Source organism: Calypte anna, chromosome 14 (assembly GCF_003957555.1).
Source record: "Calypte anna isolate BGI_N300 chromosome 14, bCalAnn1_v1.p, whole genome shotgun sequence".
In the NCBI taxonomy this organism is placed as follows: domain Eukaryota; kingdom Metazoa; phylum Chordata; class Aves; order Apodiformes; family Trochilidae; genus Calypte; species Calypte anna.
In genome coordinates, this window is record NC_044260.1 from 627,812 (window position 1) to 649,173 (window position 21,362).

The window sequence follows — 21,362 nt, forward strand, 5'->3', positions numbered from 1 at the left end:
TGAATTAATTGGAAAAACCATCTACTTCTGCAGTTCCCTGAAACCTCGGGAATTAAAGCTGCTAGAAATAATTAGAAGCTCTCCAATTTTGCAGAGCTACTCACCCTTCATAAAGCATTGCAATTGTGTAGGAAATTGCCACTACTGCTGTCAGCAAAAGGCCAGCTGGGCTTGCATGCCTGTTTTGAAAGAGAAGGAAAAGAGCAGGTAAGTACATGGGCTTATGCAAGACCTGATTTAGAAAGTGAAATGAGACGCTGGGCTCCACAAGAGCACTTTCTTGCTCATTAGACAGAAGCCAACAAAAGGGCTTGGGTTTGGGGTTTTTTTGCTTTTCTTTTTTTTTTTTTTTTGTACTTAGTGTTAACTGTCTTAGACAGATGTTACTTGGCAAAGATTCTTCCCCAACCTACTTCGGTGACTTCTTTTAAGTCTGATCCCTGCACGTCTCTGCTCAGAGAGCTGCTGCTTTGATGCTAAGTCCTGAGATTATAAAGTTGCTCAATAGCTGCTGAGCAGCTGCTGAGGTACAGCCATGGCTCCCAGGAAATGCCTGATGTGCATGGAGAGATGGGCCACCAGGGTGAAGAAGACCTAGCAGATGGAGCAGTGGATGGTACCAGAGAGATGAAAACAGGGGCTGAGCCATGCAGGATGGGGATAGGGAGGGATGGGGAAGAAAGGAGAGGGATGGAGAAGCCCATGCCTGCCCTGCAAAGGGTGTCAGGTGGATGAATACTACACTAGGGCTGGGTGCTGGGGGTTCAGTTCACATTTAAACCCATTTCAAGATGTTTCTGGTCCAAATCTTTTCACCTTCCACAGCCCAACTGAACACTGTCCTTCAGTAAGGGGTCACCAGGCACAGCACAGGGGACCAGTGCCACTCACTGCATTGTCTGGTTAAGGGCAGAGCTGCCTGAGGACTGTGAATACAATGGGGATGGCCTTACTGCTCTAAGGCTAAAGAATTAGGGCCAAAAAATCCCCCAAATCTTCTGCTCTAAAGAAAACTGCCAACATAGGCTGCAAATCTGCACTGCTCGTGTAAGAACAGTTCTTTGATGTTTGGCTCAAAAGCATCTGAAGCAGATGCTGGCCAAGGCAGCAGGGGCATTGCTAAGACACCAGGATTTCAGCCAGTGGGTCACAGACCTTAACCCAGGTGTCAACACCATCCCATTGTGTGAAAATTCCCCCAGGTGAGAGTGGCCACACCAGCAGCCACTTCCCACCTGCTAAGCCAGCATCCAGGAGGTCTGGCCCCCTCTTTCCCCATGGCTTTAAGTGTTGCCCTTAATTAGGACACTGCTGATCACCTGTAATTGCTGGTCGAAGCTCAGCTCTGAGAGGGGTAGGAGCTGGCTGTCAGCAAAAAAAAAAGTACTTAACTGGTCCTTGGTGAGGATTAACATCCCTCAAGCCTTGGGCTGTTGGGAGAACATGCCTTCAGAGGAGAGATACACTACCTAAACCTGGTGCTGAAGCCAATTTCAGGTACTGCCTGGCCTAATCAGTTCCTGGAGAGACACACACATATCTTCACCTTTTCACTCTTTACATTTTGCAATAAGTTTTTCCCTCATTAGGAAGCATCAGGCAACTTCTTCCTTTCCCAGCCCCCTGCTATTACATGCTTAGTCATGTCTCCTCCTTGATTCCTATCAGAGAGAACAAATTTGCATGATTGTTTGTTGACAGCAAGACCTCTAATTGCATCATTTGGCTGCAGCTCCAGCTCTGATTTACACAGCCTGTTGCCTTGAGTTAAAACACTTCCCTACCAGAGACAGACAAAGCTGTCCCCAAATAACTAATGCCCCATTTGTCTTCTAGGAGAAACGTGGCTGCTCGAGGTGATGAGAAGCATTTGGGTGAGTTGTTTCTCTCCTCTTGTGAGCCTGACCAACTTATTTGGTTCATGCTGTTGCAGGGCTGACAATGAGTCAGCCAGAAGGATTTTGTAGTCCTGGCAGGACTTTTTTGGGCTAGGAAGTCTGTCTGTCCCCAACCCTCACTGCAGCTCCCCATGGCTGGGGACTCACGTCCTTCCCCGCCAGCCTCACGGTGCTGGGACACCTGCTTTGCCCTTTCCTCCTGGAGCTCCTGTTTTCATGGTGACCAGTGTCTTTGGCTGCCATTAGTTGAGCTGGGGACAGCTGCACTATCCTGCAAGGGAGAAAGCAGCTCTGGCCCTGCACGATGCTGTCACGGTCGGGCTGGAGTCAGGAGGCAAGCTGGCTGGAGTGCTGCCAGGCTCACTTACGTGACGTGGTATGTGCCCTTAGAGATGAAAATGAATCAGTCCTTCAGGCTCTGATGCCATGATATGGAGCGTGATACATCACCAAGGGAGGACAGAAATATGCTCTACATTTTTGGTCTGAAATCAGAAGCAGACAGCAGACACATTCCTGCGGCATCCATCTCGCCGCCATGGAGCTGGGACCTTCACTCTGGCCTCAAAGGGCAGACACTCAATATCTTCTGAAAGCCTTGGGACCTCCCCAAAAAACCTCAGCAACCTGAGCTGAGACCTCAGGGAAGAAAAACAGTCAAAATCCTGATGGAAAGGGTTGTGCAGAGCTTCCCCAGGGCAGGCAGGCGGTGTCCTGGTGCCGCTTTGCACAGCTCCAGCAATTTGTTAACAGCAATTATTTGTCATGCCTCACTGCCCTTTATGGTGGCAAACCCTTTAACAAGAAAAAGGAGGCAATCATAATGTTGTCTGGAGCCTCCTCGAGCTGCTTTTGCTCAGGATGGAGGTAAAAGGCCAAAAGACATGTACCCAGTGCAAGGTTGCTGCCCCGTGGGGGCAAAGAAGGACTTCTGTGACAGAAACAGCTCAGGAGGGTTCTCCAAAAGGTTCCAGGAAATAGTTGGATGCTGACCTTAATTAAATAAAAATCTCCTTATAATTCATCTGGGTCAAATTCTTCCTTCTGTAGTGTGGTGGTGCTGGGCAATTGTGGTCCAGAAGGGCTCATCCTGCCCCAGCTCTGCCTCACACTGTCACCATGTCCCCGACAAACCTGTGGCTGGTTCTCCTGCCTGGCATTGCTGCAGGAACTCTCCCCATCTCTTGTGAACCTTTTCCCAGGAGCTGCACCTGATTCAGTGCTGTGTACCTGCCAGGCAGGTGAATGGCAACATGCAGTTAGCTCAATGGAGACAGGCTTTACTTATTACCAGGGTCCATGAAGTGCTGCACAAATGGCTGAAGAAGTGATCAGAAAGTGGCAAAGCACTTAATTTCACCCACTAAGTAGAAGAGAGGTGGTCACACTCAGGAGCATAAGTGCAAAATCCCCAGTGGTAAAGGCTCACAATACCCTACAGGCTCCTGGTGTAACACAGCCAGCTTTATTTTTCCTCCTTATTTATTCACCTCTTGGGTGAATAAATAAGTTGTGATATTAAATGAAAACCACATAAAATTTGTTACATGGAATGGAGTATATTGCTCATTTACTGCTAAATTACAGCCTATTCATTTCCTCCTAAGCAGGCTATTAAGCTGTATTGTATCACACAGGAGTGTTTCGGAAGTGTTATCACCCTGCAGTGGGGGAAAGGGTGTGTTGCTTTGTTTTGATTTTTTCAGAGGTAATTACAGGGTCACACTGATCCCCAATATCAGTGTCCCACTCCTGCTGAGTGACACCCAGCATGAATTCAGCCTTGACTGTTGATTTTTCCACATGTGGAGCCTGCCAAGGACCTCATTCAGCTGCAGAGCATTTGCTGATGCTCCATCTCCCCAGCACTTGGCTGTTATTTTTCTACCATTAATGCTGAAGATTTTGCATGCATAAAAATAGTCAGGAAGCAAGAAACCATTCCCTTCTTTCTTTTTTTCTTTTTTTTTTTTTTTCCTGGCTGCCATCACCAAGAGGGTTTTTTTGGGCCCTGATGTAGCCTGGCACCTTCCACTTGCCCCACACCAGTGCTGTTGGCAGGACCATGTACTCACATGAGGGACCAGCCCAGGTAGACAGCTGTACTGCCCCAGTACATGGGATTATCCAGGACATTGAAGGGGAAGCTGGTCACTTTTGCCTCCATCAGGATACCAAAGTAATCACCTGCAAAGCAAACAGAAGGTTTTTGCTTGAAGTCCACGAAGCTGGGGTTTGCAGGGGCTTTGGCACGCTGGCACCTTCCCTCCCAGGGGCACCTCTGCCAGGGAGGCAGAGCAAAGGCAAATGAAGGGTTTCCCTTTGACTTCCACACTGAGAAAACAGCAACAATTAGTTGGCTGTTTACTCCATATCAAGCAGTTTTTCCGGGCATGGCTCTTTGCCCACAAGGAAGGTTTATGCATTGCAATGAAGCTACAGCAGCCACGTCCCTCATCAGCAGGCAGCTCTTGAGGTCCTGACTGGCTTTTCAATTGAAAAATGCCTGTCTAATGCCATGTGTGGAGAATGCAAGTGCATAGGATGAAATCCATTTAATGGGGAAATAAGCTCAGTGCACCATAATGGTGTTGTCGAGATGTTATTATCACGACTGCCACCACCAAATGCTCTTTCAGTGTCACCCTTAACTCATAGTTCAGAGAATTTCTCAGCATTTCAGAAAATAGCACCTCTGCCTACAAAACACTCAATTATCAGCATCATGATGATAACAGGTGATTGTCATCTGTAACGAGGAAAGCTTTCAGAACTGTCAGCATCCAACCAGCTTCCTATCTACCTCCAAGTAACCCTTCCACCCTCCTGCAAGGAAGAGAAATGACAAGCAAGGAGATGTTGTGCAGCTTGTCAGCTGCATTTCAAGGGGGCGGGGAGGGGGAAAGGGCTGAGATGCCAAGTTCTGATTCCTGATGGTCTTACTTGCAAGATCACGAAGCCCAGCAAGGATTTTGCTCCACATCCACTGCAGAGGACTCAGCATCAATCATCAGGGAGCAGTTAACGGTCCACTGGCCCCAGGAGCTGCCACCACCCTAGGTTGTGTTCCCAGCTTTGCTGCCAGCCTGTTCCCTGACCTTGGGCAAGTCTCCTCCATCCCTCCCAGTGTTATTGTGCACCAACCATATCAGTCTTTCTTATAGCGCAGAGGGTGGTGAGGAATAATGTATGGTGAGAAAGTGCTTGGAAATCCAGATAAAAGGCATTACAGGAGTGCAAACTATTCAAGGTTATTATTATTACCTGGATCGTAGCATAATTTCTTTGACCTCACATGGTGCAATAACATTTATTTCTATGGATAAATAGTGCCTGCCCAATTAGACAATGCTTTTGGGCTTTAACTACAGGCCACTAAGTGAGATAATTGCCTGGTATTCACACTATATGTTCTCAGAGTTACTTGGCAATACATCTCCGAGATTGTTCTGGTAGAAAGAACACATCACCCCCCACCACAACCCATTTCTGTGATTTCTTACGTGTCAAAATGCTTCATTATACCCTGCTGGCCTTTGGGAGAGGAACACTTCGCTCCCCAAAGGGCACCGGAGGTTCACACGAAGTCCTGGCTCCATGGGGCTGGCAGGGGTCTATCTGTGCCTGGCACTGGTGGGGGCTGTGGGACCCTCCAGGAAGGCTCTCAGCAAGCAGGAGCACAGAGCAGCTGGGGGAGCAGACAGCTTTGGTGATGTAAACACTACCTCTAAACACAGGCAGATAAAAGATGACCACCGGAGAGGACCTGCAACACTTCAAGTTCAAGCAGGCATTGAGGGAAGGGCCCGTCCACTGGTTTGCACAGCACCAGCCTGGGCATCTCCTGTGCCACCAGCTTCACCCCACAGCCCACTAACAGGCTCCAGTCACATCAGATTTACTTGAAATCTTGGTCAGTGCTGGAAGCGGCTGCGCTCGGGTACCAGAGAGATGGGCTCAGACAGGCAAAGCCACTGCTTGGTGCCCTCGAGCCCTCACTTCTGGGGAAATAGGACAAACAGGGCAGGCAGATGGTGCTGAGCCAATGCCTGGATCCCTGGGAGGGCTCAGGGAGGATCACTGGGCAGGGGAGGAGGCTGGCAGGGTGTGGGGCTGCATCCTGCTGCTGCACACAGAGGCTGGGGTGGGGTGGGTGCTGCTGGGCAGGAGGTGGGGTGGCACAGAGAGGCTGCTGCTACACTGTTTAGTCCATCTTCAAGAGACAAAGTGCTCTGCAGCTGCTCCAGAGCTTCAATGTGATGCTAAAGAGGAAGCTAACAGGCTGGTTCATCCCTCACAGCTGTAGGAAAACCCAAAAGGGAAGAGCCAAACACCATTCCAGGAAGTTTTTGAAGTGCTCAGGTGTCAGAGGCTCTCTCAAAACTTCTCTTGAGGTCAGATACTGACACTGAGAAGAAGCTGAATGCCCCCCTTCTTGCCAAAGCAGTGCAGCCCTTTGCTGCCTGCAGTCAGAAGTGCAGTCATTCCTGGGGACCCTTCCCATCACAGAGTCAGCACCTCACTACAACCCTGTAGGACAGTGCTGGAAGTCCCCAGTGAGCCCTGAGCTAGAGAACATCTCAGGTGAGAATCTCAGAGACCTGCGGACCCTTCATCTTCCCCACAGCTGGGAAAGAAACCATGCTGAACAGTATTCTCCATCACTTGGACACATGAAGCTGAGAAGCAAGGATGGATGCTCTGCTGGGCTCCAACTGGACCATGCCTGTGTGGCAGCAGTGGTCCCAAGCCAGTCTGGTTGCACCAGCACATGGGCTTGGCATCTCCCACCCTGAGCTCTGCCCTGGTGCCCAGCAGAGAGCTGGCTGCACTCACTGCTGCATCAAGCCAAGAGCCTCTGCTGGCAGAGAAGATGGAGCAGAAGAGCCCAACAAGGACCACTAACACCTGCCTCTCCCCAGCCCCGGGGGATGCAGGAGGGGGACAGGGCCACTCACAGTCCTTACGCTCAGCCTGACTCACTTGTTTGCTGTTCCCCAGTGGTTCAAGCCCAGTGGATCCTCCTGGTGGGATGAATCAGGCTTTACGTAATCAACCCCCGACCTGGCTCAACTTCAGGAGCATTCAAGCAGCTCTTGCTGGCGGGTGCTGCTCTGCCCAGCCTCCCCAGACACACCTCCCCAGGCACTGCATCCTTTCTGGGGGCTGCAGGTGATTTTGGAGGATGCCAGGGGTGTGCCAGGAGGTCAGGAACTGGGGGTGTAGAGATGAAGGTTGGGGGCACACATTCAGGAGTGCTGAGCTCTATTTCTGGTGGCAGGATCTTGGCCAACTCAACACGTTTCTTTGCAACTCCACTTGAAACCAGGAAGGCTTATTACCTCCCTCTCTTCTTCCTCCTGACACTGCAGGAACTAATTGAATTTGGTTTGTAAAGCCCTTGCAAAAGCACAGCCTAAACAGAGTGTCAGAGCTGGGGCTGTGATTATTCCAGCCAGCAGGAGCTGCCCCTTTCCTTAGTTATTTATTGTTTCTGTCTCTATTTTATTTTTATGAATTCCATGCATACCAGCATGTTTTTAAAGCCAACAGGGCTAACAGAATTACTCTCTAAATGTGAAAGCAGGCACAGTGGAAAATGCCTTCTGCCATAAAGCAGCAAATAAAAGAATCTGTCAACGAACATCAGGTTTATTGCAGAGGGAGGAGAAAAGGAGATATCAGTGCATGGGTGGGGGGCTCAGAGCAAGGCTGCCAGACAGCTTGCACCTGGTGCCAACCTGCTTGTGGGGTCTGCACTTGGGGTCCCTTTGCTGGAGGGCATTTGGACTTTCACATGGATCAACTGCCTTCCAAAACTTCAGGCTTGAAGCTGAAGGGGATGAGACTCTAAAACCACTGCACCATCTTCTCCTTGAGAGGTAAAAGCATGGTTAAGTCACACTTTAGTATCAGAAAACCAAGACCAAATCTAACAGCCCTGAAGACAAGGATGAGGACTTTGCCCTAACAAAGGACCCCTGCAAGGATTAAATGCACTTTCTGGTTAAGCTGTTGAATTTCTGGTGCTTACCTAGGAATGTTCCAATGAATCCCAGTGCTAAGAAGCTGGAGACGACAAACAAGGTCCCTACAGCCAAGATGGCCAAACCTGAATAATAGGCCCAGTGGCAGTCCAAACCCTCCAGCTTTGGCTGGCTCTTCATGGCTTCTGTGAAGCTGTCAGAGAAAAAACAAAGGCTGTTAAAAGCAGTGACTCATTACCAACATCACCCAACTCTCCCGGGGAGATTCGGAGCTCTGGGAAAGAATGCTGCTGAGGAGGACCCTCCACTGGGTCCCTTTTTCCACCTGGAACTACTCAACCTGCCAGCAGAAGAAGCAAGGAGCCAAAGCCTTGTGAGCAGCCAGGGCTTGACCTGGAGCAGCTACTTCTATGTGCAACCCTTGCCCACTGCTGGAAAAAACAACCCCACTAAACTGCAATATCAAAAGCCTGGCCCTGCTCACCAAACCTCAGGTTTCATCATGACCTGGAGGTCTGGGAAAGATGCCTTTGGAAATGCTGGAGGCTGCAATGCCTCAACACAGGACTTGGAGGGCTGGGAACAATCAGCTGGGTTCTCCTGTGCCCACCCCCCTTATTCTCCATCAAAATATTTTGCAGCTTTCATGTGTTAGCCACGTGCCCAGGAGTGATTCCTGGCTGAAGCCTGACAGCCAGGGGGAGGATTAGGAGGCTGAAAGGAAAATACTAGGGACACATATTTTCAAGTGAGAACTCAGCTTCTCTACTCTGGGCTTGTTCAGGCATTTCAGATATGACTTTCCAAATACTTGTTTGGCAGTGGAATGATTGTGACCTCTCCCTCCAGCCCCCTGCACTTTGCCCAGAGCAGGGATTGGCATGCTCAGCATCTTGAATATCTCTGACACAAATGTATGACTGTGAAGGGGACAACACCACGATTAAAAAAAAAAAATCCCCATTAATAAAAGCAAGAGGAGATAACACACCCGCAGAGCCGTACACACTGCTTCTCCACATGCTGCTGACACATGAGGTAGGAAACTTGGAGACTTTTTTTAATGAGCACCCTGGAGGCTGGAATTCAAGTAGAATAACAGCTCTCCTGCACCCCCAGCCATGCTGCCTGCCAGGGCCAGGCCAGAAGAGCTGCTCCTGCCCATACTCCCAGGCTCCTCATCTAGGAAAGTGCTTCCATGACATCACCTGCAGGGCTTGGGGTAGTTTTTTTATCCCCTGATGTCCAGTTTGCCCAAGCTCTGCAAATCCCTGAATTTTCTCTGTTGCCCAAATGAAAGCTGTGAGAGACAATCCAGCCTGGCTGGCTGATGGACAAGCAGCTGGAAACACACCTTTCAAAGGCTCAAAGATGAGATGGCAAGTTACGTGCAGCAAGGAAAGTCCAGGATTCTGAAACCCCATAGTTGAGAGACCTGGATGATATTTTGTTTTCCTTGGAGCCTGTTTTAATAAGATTTCCACTGGGCTGGGAGAACTGCACTGAGCTGGAACCTGCCTGGATCCCAGCACTCAGCAAAGGGGCAGGAGAGCAGAGAGGGACAGCTGAAGCACAGAAGCTGCTGCCTGCTCCAGATAAACTGTGTTCATGATCTCTTATGTCCTTGAGGCTCCTCTATCCTACGCTGAGTGACCTGACTTGGCCTTGGAGCAGGAGAACAACAAAGGTGGCTTCAAGAATATGAACTGGCTGACTGTGAAACAGCCTCCAAGTTTTCAACTGGCACCTGATGTGGTTTGTTTTGGCAAAGCCATCTCCCCTGTTCCAGATGATCCCATCCTTCCTTTTCATGGTTGGATAGGCCAGCATTAGTTATCCTCATCAGCATGTCTCACTTGGTCCCCTGCTGTTTGGCTTACAGCTAGAAAAGGAGGTGTTTGCACGGAGATAATGGACTGCCTTTCCCTCTAGTAATGTTTTATATCTTCCTAAACACACTCTCTATTTGCATTAAACATGATGCACACAGGAGTTTTCAGAATTGGTAAATAAACCTTTTAAGCATTTATGATGCTGGGCCATGACAAGCAGCACAAAGTCATCAATTATTCTGGCACCCGTGACTGCTCCTTAGTGATGGGGGGAGCCTCCTCCTCCTCCTCCCTGGCAGAGGGAGGACAAGGTGTCTTCCATCTCCCTTGCTAAGGGAGCTCATTGTACAACCAGTCTGTCATGAAACCAGTCCCTTCCACCATGTGCTCTCAAATCACGTTGGTTACAGAATTTATTTCTGGCTGCACAACAAGGCAGTGGCCCAGCTCGACACCCAAGAGGACACCAATTAAAGCCACTCTTTGTCCCAGTACCTGGAACTGCTTTTATGTGCTGAGCAGAGCGATTGCCATGGTGAGGAGCATCCCTTGTACCAGTGCAGGGGAGGGCTGGGTGGGCTGCGACCTACTTTACCCACATAGCCAGCTGCTATCACAAGGATGTTGGCCATCAGGGGGGCCTGGAAGGTGCCCCCAGTTTTGGCAAATGGGAACTGAGAAAATGGGACCTCCCCAGATATTTTTCCAGACATGCCAGGGTGAAACATGACACTACAGGCACCTAGTTTTCCATCTCAGCTGGGAAAAAGAACCCAATCCATCCATGCTCTGGGTTCTGCCAATCTGGCCAGCTTCTGGGGAGCAGCCACGGGGGGGTTTTGCATGGGGAGGCCAAGGCAGGGGGTCACATTCTGCTTCATCCTTCCCAGAGCAGAGATGTGCTTGCTCAGACACTCAGCTCCCACTGCACTTCTTTATGGGGATCTTGGAATGGTTTGGAATGGAAAGGACCTTTGAAGAGCATCACGTCCAACATCCCTGCAGAGAGCAGGGACATTTTCAACTAGCTCCAGCTGCTCTAACCTCACCTTGAATATTTCAAGGGATAGGGCATCTCAAAGCCCTCTGGACAACCTGAGCCAGTGTTTCACCACACTCATGGTAAAAACTGCTCCCTTAGAATCTGAATCCACTCTCTCTTGGTCTACAACATGAACTGGAAAACTACTCAAACTGCTAATGAAGCATGGGGATGGAGATGTCATGAAGTGGGCTTGCAGAAGAACACCAGGAGTGGGGGAAATCAGCTGCTGGTCCTCCCACAGGGACACAGGACCAAGCTGGCACAAACAGGCACTGATTCATTCAACCAGACAACAGTGATTGCAACACCAGAAAACTTACCAACCCCAAAACATACCCCCAAAGGCTGCATGAAGCAAACTTGAAAACATCGTACTAAGCAAAAACTGAGATTTTTAGGTCTCTGGGACTGTCTCAGAGGTCCACAGCAAGAGTATTTTGTAATCCCTTTTTCACAAAGGAGGGCAAAGAACTCATCCAGCAAACTGGGTCACTGCTGGGAGCAGCCCAGCAGTGCTCCCTTCACCTGATCCCAAATACTAGCCCAGAAATTGGGGCTGGCAAATGCAAATGGGGGAGAATTGGGCCAGCAGCTGGGCAAGCAGCAGTGGGGCAGGCAGCCAGGGCCTGGGATTGCTGTCCCATAGGGGACATCCGTCTGTCCTTCACACACCTGAGGTTTTGTTCCTCTACAGCAAAAGGAGGCAACGGGGCTAAAACTGTTTGGGGGTGCCCAGCAGCACATATTACAACAAAAGATCTTGTTCTTTTGAAAAAAGCTCCAGCAATGACACTAAAACCATCCTGCCGAGACCACCAGCAGTTGTTAGCCCAATCATCATCTTCACAGCTTCTTCTGCCAATAATGACTTTGCTTTTCTGCCAGCTACAGAGTAGGTGTTATTTAGGTCAGCTGGGGGCTGTGGCTGGCTCTCCCCCTGCCTTGCATCTCAGCTACCTGGTTTTCTCATCCCAATGCCCAGCAGCCACGCCAGCAGGGACAGGAGGTGCTGGGGCTGCCTGGGGCTTTTCCCAGCCAGCCATCAGATTCCTGGCAGCTTAGAGGGGTCAGTGGCTCCTTCAGGACAGTCTCAATTCCCAGCATCAAAATTGGCCGTTTCTGCACAAAAGGCTACGTGGTTGTCAGACTGATATCATTCACACCATGCTTGTTCATGGCACAAGCTCACAAAAATAAAGAGCACTGAGCATAAAGGCAAGAAGAACTCCCAGGCAATGACAATCAATCCCTTCCCTGTGCAAAATCCCATCCCAGGGTGGATTTTCTTGGAAGCATCAGCTCCAAGCCAGAAGCCCAGCTATGCTGGAGGCAATACCCAGCAGGTGGCATCCATAAAGGACTTCACAGCAGTAGGAGCACATTGCCAAAGGTGCTGCTCTCCCTCAGCATCTCCAGGGCTCACTTCCACCCGAAGCACCACAGCCCTGGGCACCCTCATGGTGGATTAGATGACCTCTGAAGGTCCCTTCCAATCCAAACCATTCATCATCCTGTGATATGCAAGCCCTCCCATGCAGGATGTGCATCTGGGTGTTACCTTTACTGCTCAAACACTCCAAGTCCCTTAAGGTGGGAAATTCAGAAGCTCCTCATATACAAAACCCATCTCAGGGCAGGGGGAAGTTTGCCAGGCTGTGCAAAAGGGAGGGCAGGAGGGCTTGGAAGCAGCACAGATGGCTCACTGTAGAGCTGCTGCAAGGAGGGAAAGATCTCAGCAACAAGGCAGGGCAGGAGAAAGTGACACTGGCTGGAAGCCTGGAGGACAGCCAAGGTTGTCATGTCCCGTGTCACACAGATAACAGTCATAAACCATTGGGGTAACCCACAGAGTGCTGACAGTTCAAAGGTTCAGGAATTGTTTTTGGCAGATAAGAGCCTCAGTGATGGAACTTCCCTGCTTCTTGCAGAAAGAACAGGGCTGTAATGAAAATAATCACTGCACCAAAGAGATTAAGGATGCTTGTCTTGTGCAGTCAACTAAGCAGGTCCCCCCCTGGTCACAGGTCACTCTGGGTTGCTTCTCAAAAGCCAAACAAGGCTTACAATGAAGCTCAGAGTTGGGAAGCACCTGATTGCTAATATGAGTAGAGACATTCCTCTTTTTCCACCCAAGGTGTCCCTTCAGAGCAAAGTTTGCATGAGGACATCATGGTGCTGAGCTAGGAACAGGACCATGGCAGAGCCCTGCATGGGGTGGGTGGTGGAGCAGCCTCACAGCTCAGCTCCTGTCTCCTTTCAACCAAAATCCCAACCCACTCCCAGAGTTTCTGTCTGATCTGCCCTCCCCTCTTCCGCCCCCAGCTTGGAGCCTTTCAAAAGCCCAGCTGGGAAAAAGGAAGGAGGGTTTTTAAAAAACAAAAGAGACATCCCGTGGGCTCTTCAATCGCTCCCCCACGCCCACAGAGAAAGTCCCCAAAGAATGCAGAGAGGAGTTTTAAAGGCTGGATTACAGCACTGGAGGTGGAAGGACCCCCGAGGCTGCCTTTCCCCTCTCTATCAGCAGCTTGCACGCCCTGCCCAAGTGACCCCAGCACGAAGCACAGCTCAGGCTCTGCTGCTGGATTGCCTCTGCAGGGCTGGGGAGTGAGAAGTCTGCTTTCACCCCAACACTTGGGCAGGTGTGACTCAGAAAATAAAATCAAGATAAAAGCAAAACAGCCAGAGCAGATGAGACATGTTCCTCCCGACATCGCTGGCCACTCTGATTAGTTCCCATGTTGTGTGACTCACACAACCAACCAAACCCCAGCTTGGACCTGGCCAATATTTTTATGCAAGGGGCAGGATGAATCCTTCAGAAACATTAATACCTCGCCAGGCTTGAGCAATAAGCCCCAGGCAGCCCTGGAGAGTACACTGAGCTGGGAATGGAGGCAAACAGTCTCTCCAGCAGTTGCTGCTCTGATGACCACCCTGAAATCATCTCATCACTCCCACAGGTAGGAGCTTTTCTTGCTTAACAGCCTCCAGAGCCTGCCGGCCATCACTCAAGCCAAATTCATCCCCAAGGAAAGGCAAGGGAATAAGCCAACCACATTGAAACACCTGGGCAAAATAAGCTTCACACTGCAAGCATCTGAAAGGGCCTTTTCCCATCAGGGCGGGCTGATCTCTCATCTGTGTTCTGCTGGGGGCATGCTGCCCTATCTTCTAGGAGCCTCTCCTCTAAATCCAAGGTCCAAACAGGGCTTTTCCAGCCCTTACTGGGCTTGACTTTACTGTTTCCTTCAGGGCCCAGCTCACAGACTTTGCAGGCAGAGCCATCCTCAAGCCCCACAGCACTGAAACTCATGACATAGGGCAGAGCCAGCACAGCCAGCTATGCCAGCACTGGCAGGGGAAAATCACAGTGCTGGGGCAGATGAGGTCTCCGTGGTGCTCCCAGCAGTTCCCTATCCCTGCTTCACTGAACCAGAAGCCAACAGGACCACTAGGAACAGAGACTATCCCTCCATCAGCTGTGGCTTTAATTAAAGACAGAGACAAGGCTATGCACTGCTTCCCAGACAACAAGTGACTGTGTCATTTGTGCAAGAGGCTGTCGAGACATTCCCAAGTGAAATTCAAGCCTGCTGTGTCACTGAGACATCAGCAGAGCATGCTCATGCCCTCTGCATTGCCTGCATTCAATTACAGCCCCATTCATTGCAAGTTTTCTTACAGTTTCTGCAATAAGCAGCAGCTGGGAGAAACACAGAAGGACGAGGGCAGATCTTGGTGTCACTTCCAGGAAGGCAAAGCTCTTAAATACATGTGTGAATTCCAACCTGAGATCTCTGCACCTGGGAAATTACCCCAAGTACTAAACAACCCATTAGCTCTGACCCTGGCATAATTGAATCTGGGAATTCAGTAAGAGAGTCTCTCTCCAAGCAGCACTGAAGATAAAGCCTACCAGATCACAGATAAATTGCTGGCATTGAGGAAATCTGCTGCTGTAAACCTCTCTGCAGCACTCAGAATGTCAAAGGACATATTCCCGTGGTGTATGATGTATCAGGCAGACAATACTATTAGCTAGCACAGGTGGTATTTAAAGAGATTACAGATAAGAGTTTAGAGAGACTGCTTGCTAAGTGCACATATAATCCTCCTCTTCCACACAGGAAGCTGCAGCTTCTTAAAAATAGGTTTAATTGTGTTTATAACTATAAAGAGAAAATAATTTTTTTTTTAAAGTCTGCTGTTGCTTATGATCCATCCTGTGCAAACAGCCCTCCCTTCCCCTGGGCTGGCAAGCACCCCCAAGAAGCAGAGCAAGGAAAGATGCCACACTCAATGGCAATCAGCTCTGATGATTTTGGCCAGGCTGCTCTGTCCCTCATCTTTGTGGCAACTTCAGGACTAAACCTGCTGCTGGCTGAAGTTATCCAGCCACATAGAAACAAGAGGCTGGGGCTGGATCCAGTGCTGCAGAGTAAATATCCCTCACCCCCCCCCAGCCTGCAGGGGCATTTCTTTGCATGGCTGCATAGCAGAGGGGTTTGCTCCTTACCAGTGACTCCTCACACCATTAAGGAACAGGATAATGGCACCCAGACAGTAGCAGGCAGCACGTGGAGAGCCGAAGATTTGGCTGAGGGCTTGGGTTTTGTGCTCCCATCTGGCTACCTGAAGAGACAACAGAAAACAAAGCAGCTCATTTGGTGGTCCCCAAGCCACCACAGCCCACACAACCCCTGCACGTTGCACTCTAGTGTTGCTCTCCTGGAAGGAAAACAAATCCCTGAGTAGGAGACAGGCCATGGGGACCCCCAGCTCTCAGTAACAGAGATGGACAAACTTCTTAGTCTGTAGTGATGGGACAAGGGCTAATGGTTCTAAACTAAAAGAGGGGAGATTGAGATTAGAGAAAAAGAAATGTTTTACAATGAGGCTGGTGGGACACTGCCTAGGTTGCCCAGAGAGGTCATAAGTGTCCCTTCCCTGGAAACATTCAAGGTTTGGTGGGGGCTCTGAGCAACCTGATCTAGTTGAAGATGCCCCTGCCTATTGTTGGGAGGTTGGGCTAGATGATCTTTACAGGTCCCTTCCAACCCAATCTATTCTATGTTTCTGTAATTTTCTGGACTCTGTCATGTCCTACATCCAGCCACAGGGATCATACCTGGCAGGAGAAGTCCTTCTATGCTCACTTCCAGAAAGGTTTGCAAGTGGTCCTCCCAAGTCCCCTCAGCTCAGCCCTACCAGCTGGGCCTAGAGAACTGCTTCCACTTATGTAGGCTGAACCAGCCAGCCTTCATTAGCACTCAGCAATTACAGTCATTAAGGGCTCATCTGCAGTCCTCACCCATCTCTGCACAGCTATCTCAAGGCCATCCAGCATGTCAGACAGCTCAGGTCTCCCATGGGCACAGACAGCATCTCCAGAAAACCATCAGCATCCTCTACAGCACACTTTTCTCTGGGTGTAGTCTGAAACTCCATGTTCCTTAGAACCTGATGGGCCCCTGCCCAAAACACCTCACAGGATGGAGATACTCCCAAAATCTGCAGGACACATCTACCCCAGGATCTTCACTCCCAAGCCAATGAAAACCCTTAGAGCTACTCTATCTCCTACCTTCCTTCTATCCCTCAGAAAGCTGTCACTGTGTTCATCACCTCTTTTAGGCTTTATTTTCAGGTGCCAAGCTTGGGGTTTGGATCAGACCCTAAATTCAAGCCATGCAGAGCACGCCTGGGCAATGAGGTGGGTGGGAGTCAGCAGAACATCTCGCCACTAATTTGCTTCTCAGACATGGCTGGCACTTCATTAGCTCTGAGTGCACTTCACTCCCTCACATGGAACCTGGGCAGGTTTGGGGAGGCACCTGCAGCTCAGCTCTTCATCTGCTCTGGATGCATTTGGTCATTTATTGGTTTGATTAGAGGAGCAAAAGGCAGCTTTGCAGGTCCTGCTTTCTTCCTGAGGCTGCTGGAGAAGCACAAAGCACTGCTGGCAGAGGGGGATTGCTGGCTTGGGGAGGGGAGAGAGATGGAAAACTCTGATAAGCAGGGCACTGATTTCACATGCTGAGAGCTGATTCAATTAGTTATGCAATGATTGCTCTGAAATTACAAATCCACTCATGACAGAAAGAGCTGCTTCACTGCCTTTTTTTCTGGCTGGTATAAATAGTTTGTATTCGAAATTGAATTTAAAACACTCTGCGTCATGCTGCTGCTAAAATGGGAGCTGCTGGTTGAGTGCTGGGAGAGAAAGAAATGTATAGGGTGAGTTACCACCTTTGGGAAGTTGAAAGAAGTGACCACATAGGTGACTGAGTCACGGATGGAAAAAACCAGCCATGTGGCAGTTACTGTACCAACTCCTAATTCCCTTCCTAATTCACATTTTTCTGGTGGCATTTGCACGGATGGCAACTCCTGGCTCCTTTGGAGAGCTTCACCAAACACATCAGGCAGAGCTGAAGCTGAAAGGGAAGGCAGCACTGCTGGGATCAGAGGAGAGACATTGAGGCAGCCTTGGAGTTACCATCACCTTTAGAAAAAGCCACATTTAGGGGGCCAGGGGACACATTTCTGAGCCCTTCAAGGCAGCAGCTGGTTTGGCTGAGGTTGGGATCACTCCCAGCACCGCCCCAGCTCCTGCTGCTGCTGACTCCCCACCTGGGACAGAGATGCCAACTTTTATTTAGCTGTCACAGCCTTCAGATGGGACTCTGGGCTCCTTCCTGAGCCCGACAGAGTCATCCTGAGCCAGCATGGGGCTGGAAGTGGCAGCACCCACCAAGCCCCACCACAATCTTTCTGCAACAATTAATTTGTTCCGGTTCTGGTTCTATTCCTTGAACAGCTAATTAGTTCTGGCATGGTTCAAATTTTCTAATTTTAGTGGTTTCTAGCTACTATTAGCTCTGGTTTGACCCATGGCTACGCAACTGGCTTAATGATTTTATAAAATCATGAGCTGAAGGGTTATTATTTACTGCATGAGGGAAGCAAAATGCTTCCAGCATCCTCCACAGCCATGTGGAGGGACACAGCGGGGCTGAGACCAGCAGCCTCCTGGGGAGGGTTGTGGCTATTCCTGGTGTGCTGTTTGCTCTTCCAGCCAAGGCTGGTACCATACTGCCCACAGGTAAGCACGGCATGGGAGGGAAGAAGCCCCAGGCTATGGCTGTTTGTCCCGGAGAGGGAGGGAAAGGAGCATGTTTATTTTCCTTCCAACCTCCGAGTTTGGAAACAGAGTTAATACAAAGCTTCCTGACTCACCCAAGGGTCAAAGCAATAGCAAAATTCAAGACTCTTTTTCCAAAGCTCCCAGACGTCTGCTTTCAGTGCAGGGTACTTGGTGAGGGCTGTAAATCTCCTGATGTTTCCCCCAATGCTCGTTATTTGAAATAAATCAACGAGCGGATGTGGCTGCAACGCCCAGGAGTGCTCTGGGGTCCAATGTTCTGCTTTTGGCAGCTGTTTTGGTGCTCGATGGGGGCAGGCACAGCCAGCTGACGTTCCCAAGGAATTGTCTCCTTCTCAACATAAATTCAGGGCTGATTTCTACATAACTGAACTGAGCCACCTCCCCAGCCGCTTGGGTAAGTGTGTAAACAAAAATCAAAGCACCAACACTCATCCTCAGTGGCTGCCCTGATGAAAAATGGAAATGCTCTGAGTTTTCTTCTTCTTTTTTTTTTTTTTTTGGACAGGCAAACCTCTCCCAGCCACCTCGGGAAGCACCACAATTAACCATTTGAAAAGCAATTTCATCTCACAGACCTGTCCCCACAGCTGAACAACGGGAAATGCTCTTTCCAGCTCTGTGTGCATGGCAGACCATTGCTCCTCATTAATATTTAGTGTTTGTTTCAAGGAAATTGATTATTTTTGTCAGCCACCCAGGGAAGCTGACTTCTGAGCACTCTACATTTTAATTTGCTCAGCCTCAGCTCTGAAATAGAGACTGTGCTGTTCTGGTGCTGTTTTGCATGATTCCAGTTCTATATCTGGCTTGTCCCAGAGCTGTGGAACGAAACCAGATAGCCCAAAGCCTGAGGTCTAAGGGACATTTTGCATCTCAATGCTAATCAGCTGGTTTATGTCCTCACATAGCCCCATTGCCTTAGTATCTGAAGAAGACAGTATCTGCCAGCAAGAAGGATTCTGCCCCATCGTGTGGGTTTTAGGAAGCAGCCTGCTGAGGAACCCAGAAGTCAGAGATTCCATGGAAATCCCAGAGAAAGAACAATCAACTCCCAGGGCACGCCTGCACACTGGTCCTGAGAGGATGCACATGCAAAAGGGTGAGCCCTGGATGCACAGATGGTTCAACTCTAACTCAAAAAAAGCCTCTTCACACAAAACTGACCTGAGCAAAGTTTTAAAACTAATCCTTCAGTCTGGTCTCTCCTGGGCCAGCTGTGGGCATGCATCCTCCTCTGGATACTGGGGCTGGAGAAAACCCAACTCTGGGTTTAGGCGGCTCAATGCGAACATCTCCCACTGCAGAAGTGCCTCAGATGGCTCATAATGTGATGAAAGTGCAGGAAACCTGATGCTACCCTAATTTCACCTATGGAGACCAGAGGAATCGACCAATTACCCTGCTCTGAAAAATCCATTTTTCCTTTCTGGAATCCTTGTTAAAGGGTAATGACATTCTCTGCTCTCTGTCACTGCCTGCATGCTGGAAAACAACCCTGCTTGCAGCTACTACGTTTATCTAAAAGCCAAGGAGGAAAAAGATACACCTGAGCACCCCCACTCTGCCTGTGGCTCTCCCAGGGGTGAGCAGAGCCAAGGCAGAGGAGCCACAGCAGAGCAGGCTGTGATGGAAATGCAAATCCACCGGCCAGCTGTGAGATGGGCTTTGCTGAATGCCAGAGAAACCAGGCTCTATAGCTGCCTTGAGTGATTGTGGAGGAAATCAGTGTAGCCTGACATTATCCCTTCTAAAGAACACTGACCAAGCCCCTCTGCAGCAGCAGTGCCAGTGGAGCAGTGCTGATGGTGCTGGTTGAACACCGTGGCCAGGCTGAGAGCTCCAGTGGCTGCTCCAGGCAAGTATCTGAGTGCTCATGCTGCTTCTAGGTGAGAAAAAATCTGCTTTTCCAGGAGACTGCAAATGTCAGGAGAGACTGAAGTGGGGGGACAGTGAGGAGGGCTGGTCCTGAGGACAACTGTGTGCTGGAGCTGGTACCACAGCTCGCTGGTACGGGACAGGAACAGCACCAGCAGCCCATGTGCAGCCTCATCTGAAGCATCAGCCCAGCACTGGAAACCAGCACAGGCTTTCCAAAGGCATGTGCAGAAAACACCCCAGGGACCAGTGTGCCACTGGCAGCAGGAACATGATTAGCAGGAGCTCTGGGCAGCAAGGCAGGAGAAAAAGAACAGAACAAACCACGGTTTAATTTGTACAAGCTGGTAATTATGGTTGCTATCTGTCTGAAATCTCTATTGAGTTTATTTAAATATGTTCTCCGTGAAGGCCATTCAGACAGGAATTATCAAGGTGTTGCAGCAGAGCAGATAATGCCATGCAGTTTTCAACAGATCAAGGGCTGATTAGGAGGAATTAATTAGCTGCTTAAACAGTCCTTGACTCGCTGCAGCAATTAGCCATCACCTCCCCACAGTCACCCTCCCCGTGCAGCAGCCATAGGAAGTGTCTCCCAGCACAACTCCTTCCCTGCACCACCAGTGAGCACGAGGCCACCATTTGGAAGCAGAGCTGCCCTGGAGGGTGCCCTAAACCCAGAGGGATTAACCTGTGGCTGTGGCTTGGCAGACAGACAGCAGTGTTCTGGGATGTGGTGACATCCTCACACCCGCCGTGGTACCTGTCACCTTCCCAGGGCACGTGCATCCATGGGGATTCCCAGCACAGGGCAGCCCATGGATGTCTTCCATCCTCCAGCCTTTAGCTGACCAGTCCCTCGTGCATCTGCCATCTCACACAAGCTGTGAGCCACCAGTTCTCAGCTGCACACCACCACCAGGGCTGGCTGACCATGCAGCAGCCTGAATCCCATGTGCCATTGCCTGCCATCCCTTTGGCAGGGTGGGAGCATCACCTCTGCCCATCAGAGCTGTCACCCAGCCTTCCTCCAGCCCTCATACCACCCAGCCCTGGCCACTGCAGCCCCTCTGTCCCACCAGACATTTTCCAGAGGAAGGAGAAGAAGCTGACACTTGGGGTGACCATGAAACCACCTTCTGTCCCTCCTGCCAGCCCAGCTCCCAAGGGAGCTCCTGCCAGCACCCCAAAAAGCTCAACTGTGTTTAATTGCCCCCTGCCTGCACTGGAGAAAGCCACAGTGGCTCTGGACTATGCAATCTAGAGATGGAGTTACTCCTCTGAAGGCTTCTCAACTCACCAGCACTCAATTACTGAGAGCCACGAGACAGTAATGGAGCCTGAAAGCTTTTTAGCAAATTATTAAAGCCCTGCAAAATTCTCCCACTAAGTACTGGAGCAGCAGCTTCAAGTTCATGCAATTAAAAGCACTGAAGAGATATTGGAAGAGACAGGCACTGTCCTAGTGGCTTCACATGAGCTGTAAGGCAATGCAGGATAGACTGTGCTTATAAAGGTCTTTTTTATGTTAATGCACCAAGAAAAGATGCACCCAGA

At 49.9% G+C, this 21,362-nt stretch overlaps 1 protein-coding gene and 1 long non-coding RNA gene across 5 annotated transcripts in view; one reads left to right on the plus strand and one right to left on the minus strand.

Moving 5' to 3' along the window:
• Positions 1 to 21,362, minus strand: part of PEMT (phosphatidylethanolamine N-methyltransferase) — a 40,331-nt gene that overhangs the window by 2,794 nt on the left and 16,175 nt on the right. For all 4 annotated transcript variants that reach the window (XM_030460233.1, XM_030460234.1, XM_030460236.1 and 1 more), the window contains exons 3-6: positions 15,279 to 15,394; positions 7,933 to 8,078; positions 3,974 to 4,085; positions 105 to 179 (exon numbers count right to left, since the gene is read on the minus strand). In XM_030460233.1, coding sequence (XP_030316093.1) covers positions 105 to 179; positions 3,974 to 4,085; positions 7,933 to 8,078; positions 15,279 to 15,394 — 449 coding nt within the window. The remainder of the gene's footprint in view (positions 1 to 104; positions 180 to 3,973; positions 4,086 to 7,932; positions 8,079 to 15,278; positions 15,395 to 21,362) is intronic.
• On the plus strand, positions 2,051 to 19,778 carry LOC115599190. Its single transcript, XR_003988198.1, has 4 exons — positions 2,051 to 2,126; positions 3,273 to 3,279; positions 8,255 to 8,258; positions 19,768 to 19,778. It is a non-coding gene; the product is annotated as an uncharacterized LOC115599190 (long non-coding RNA).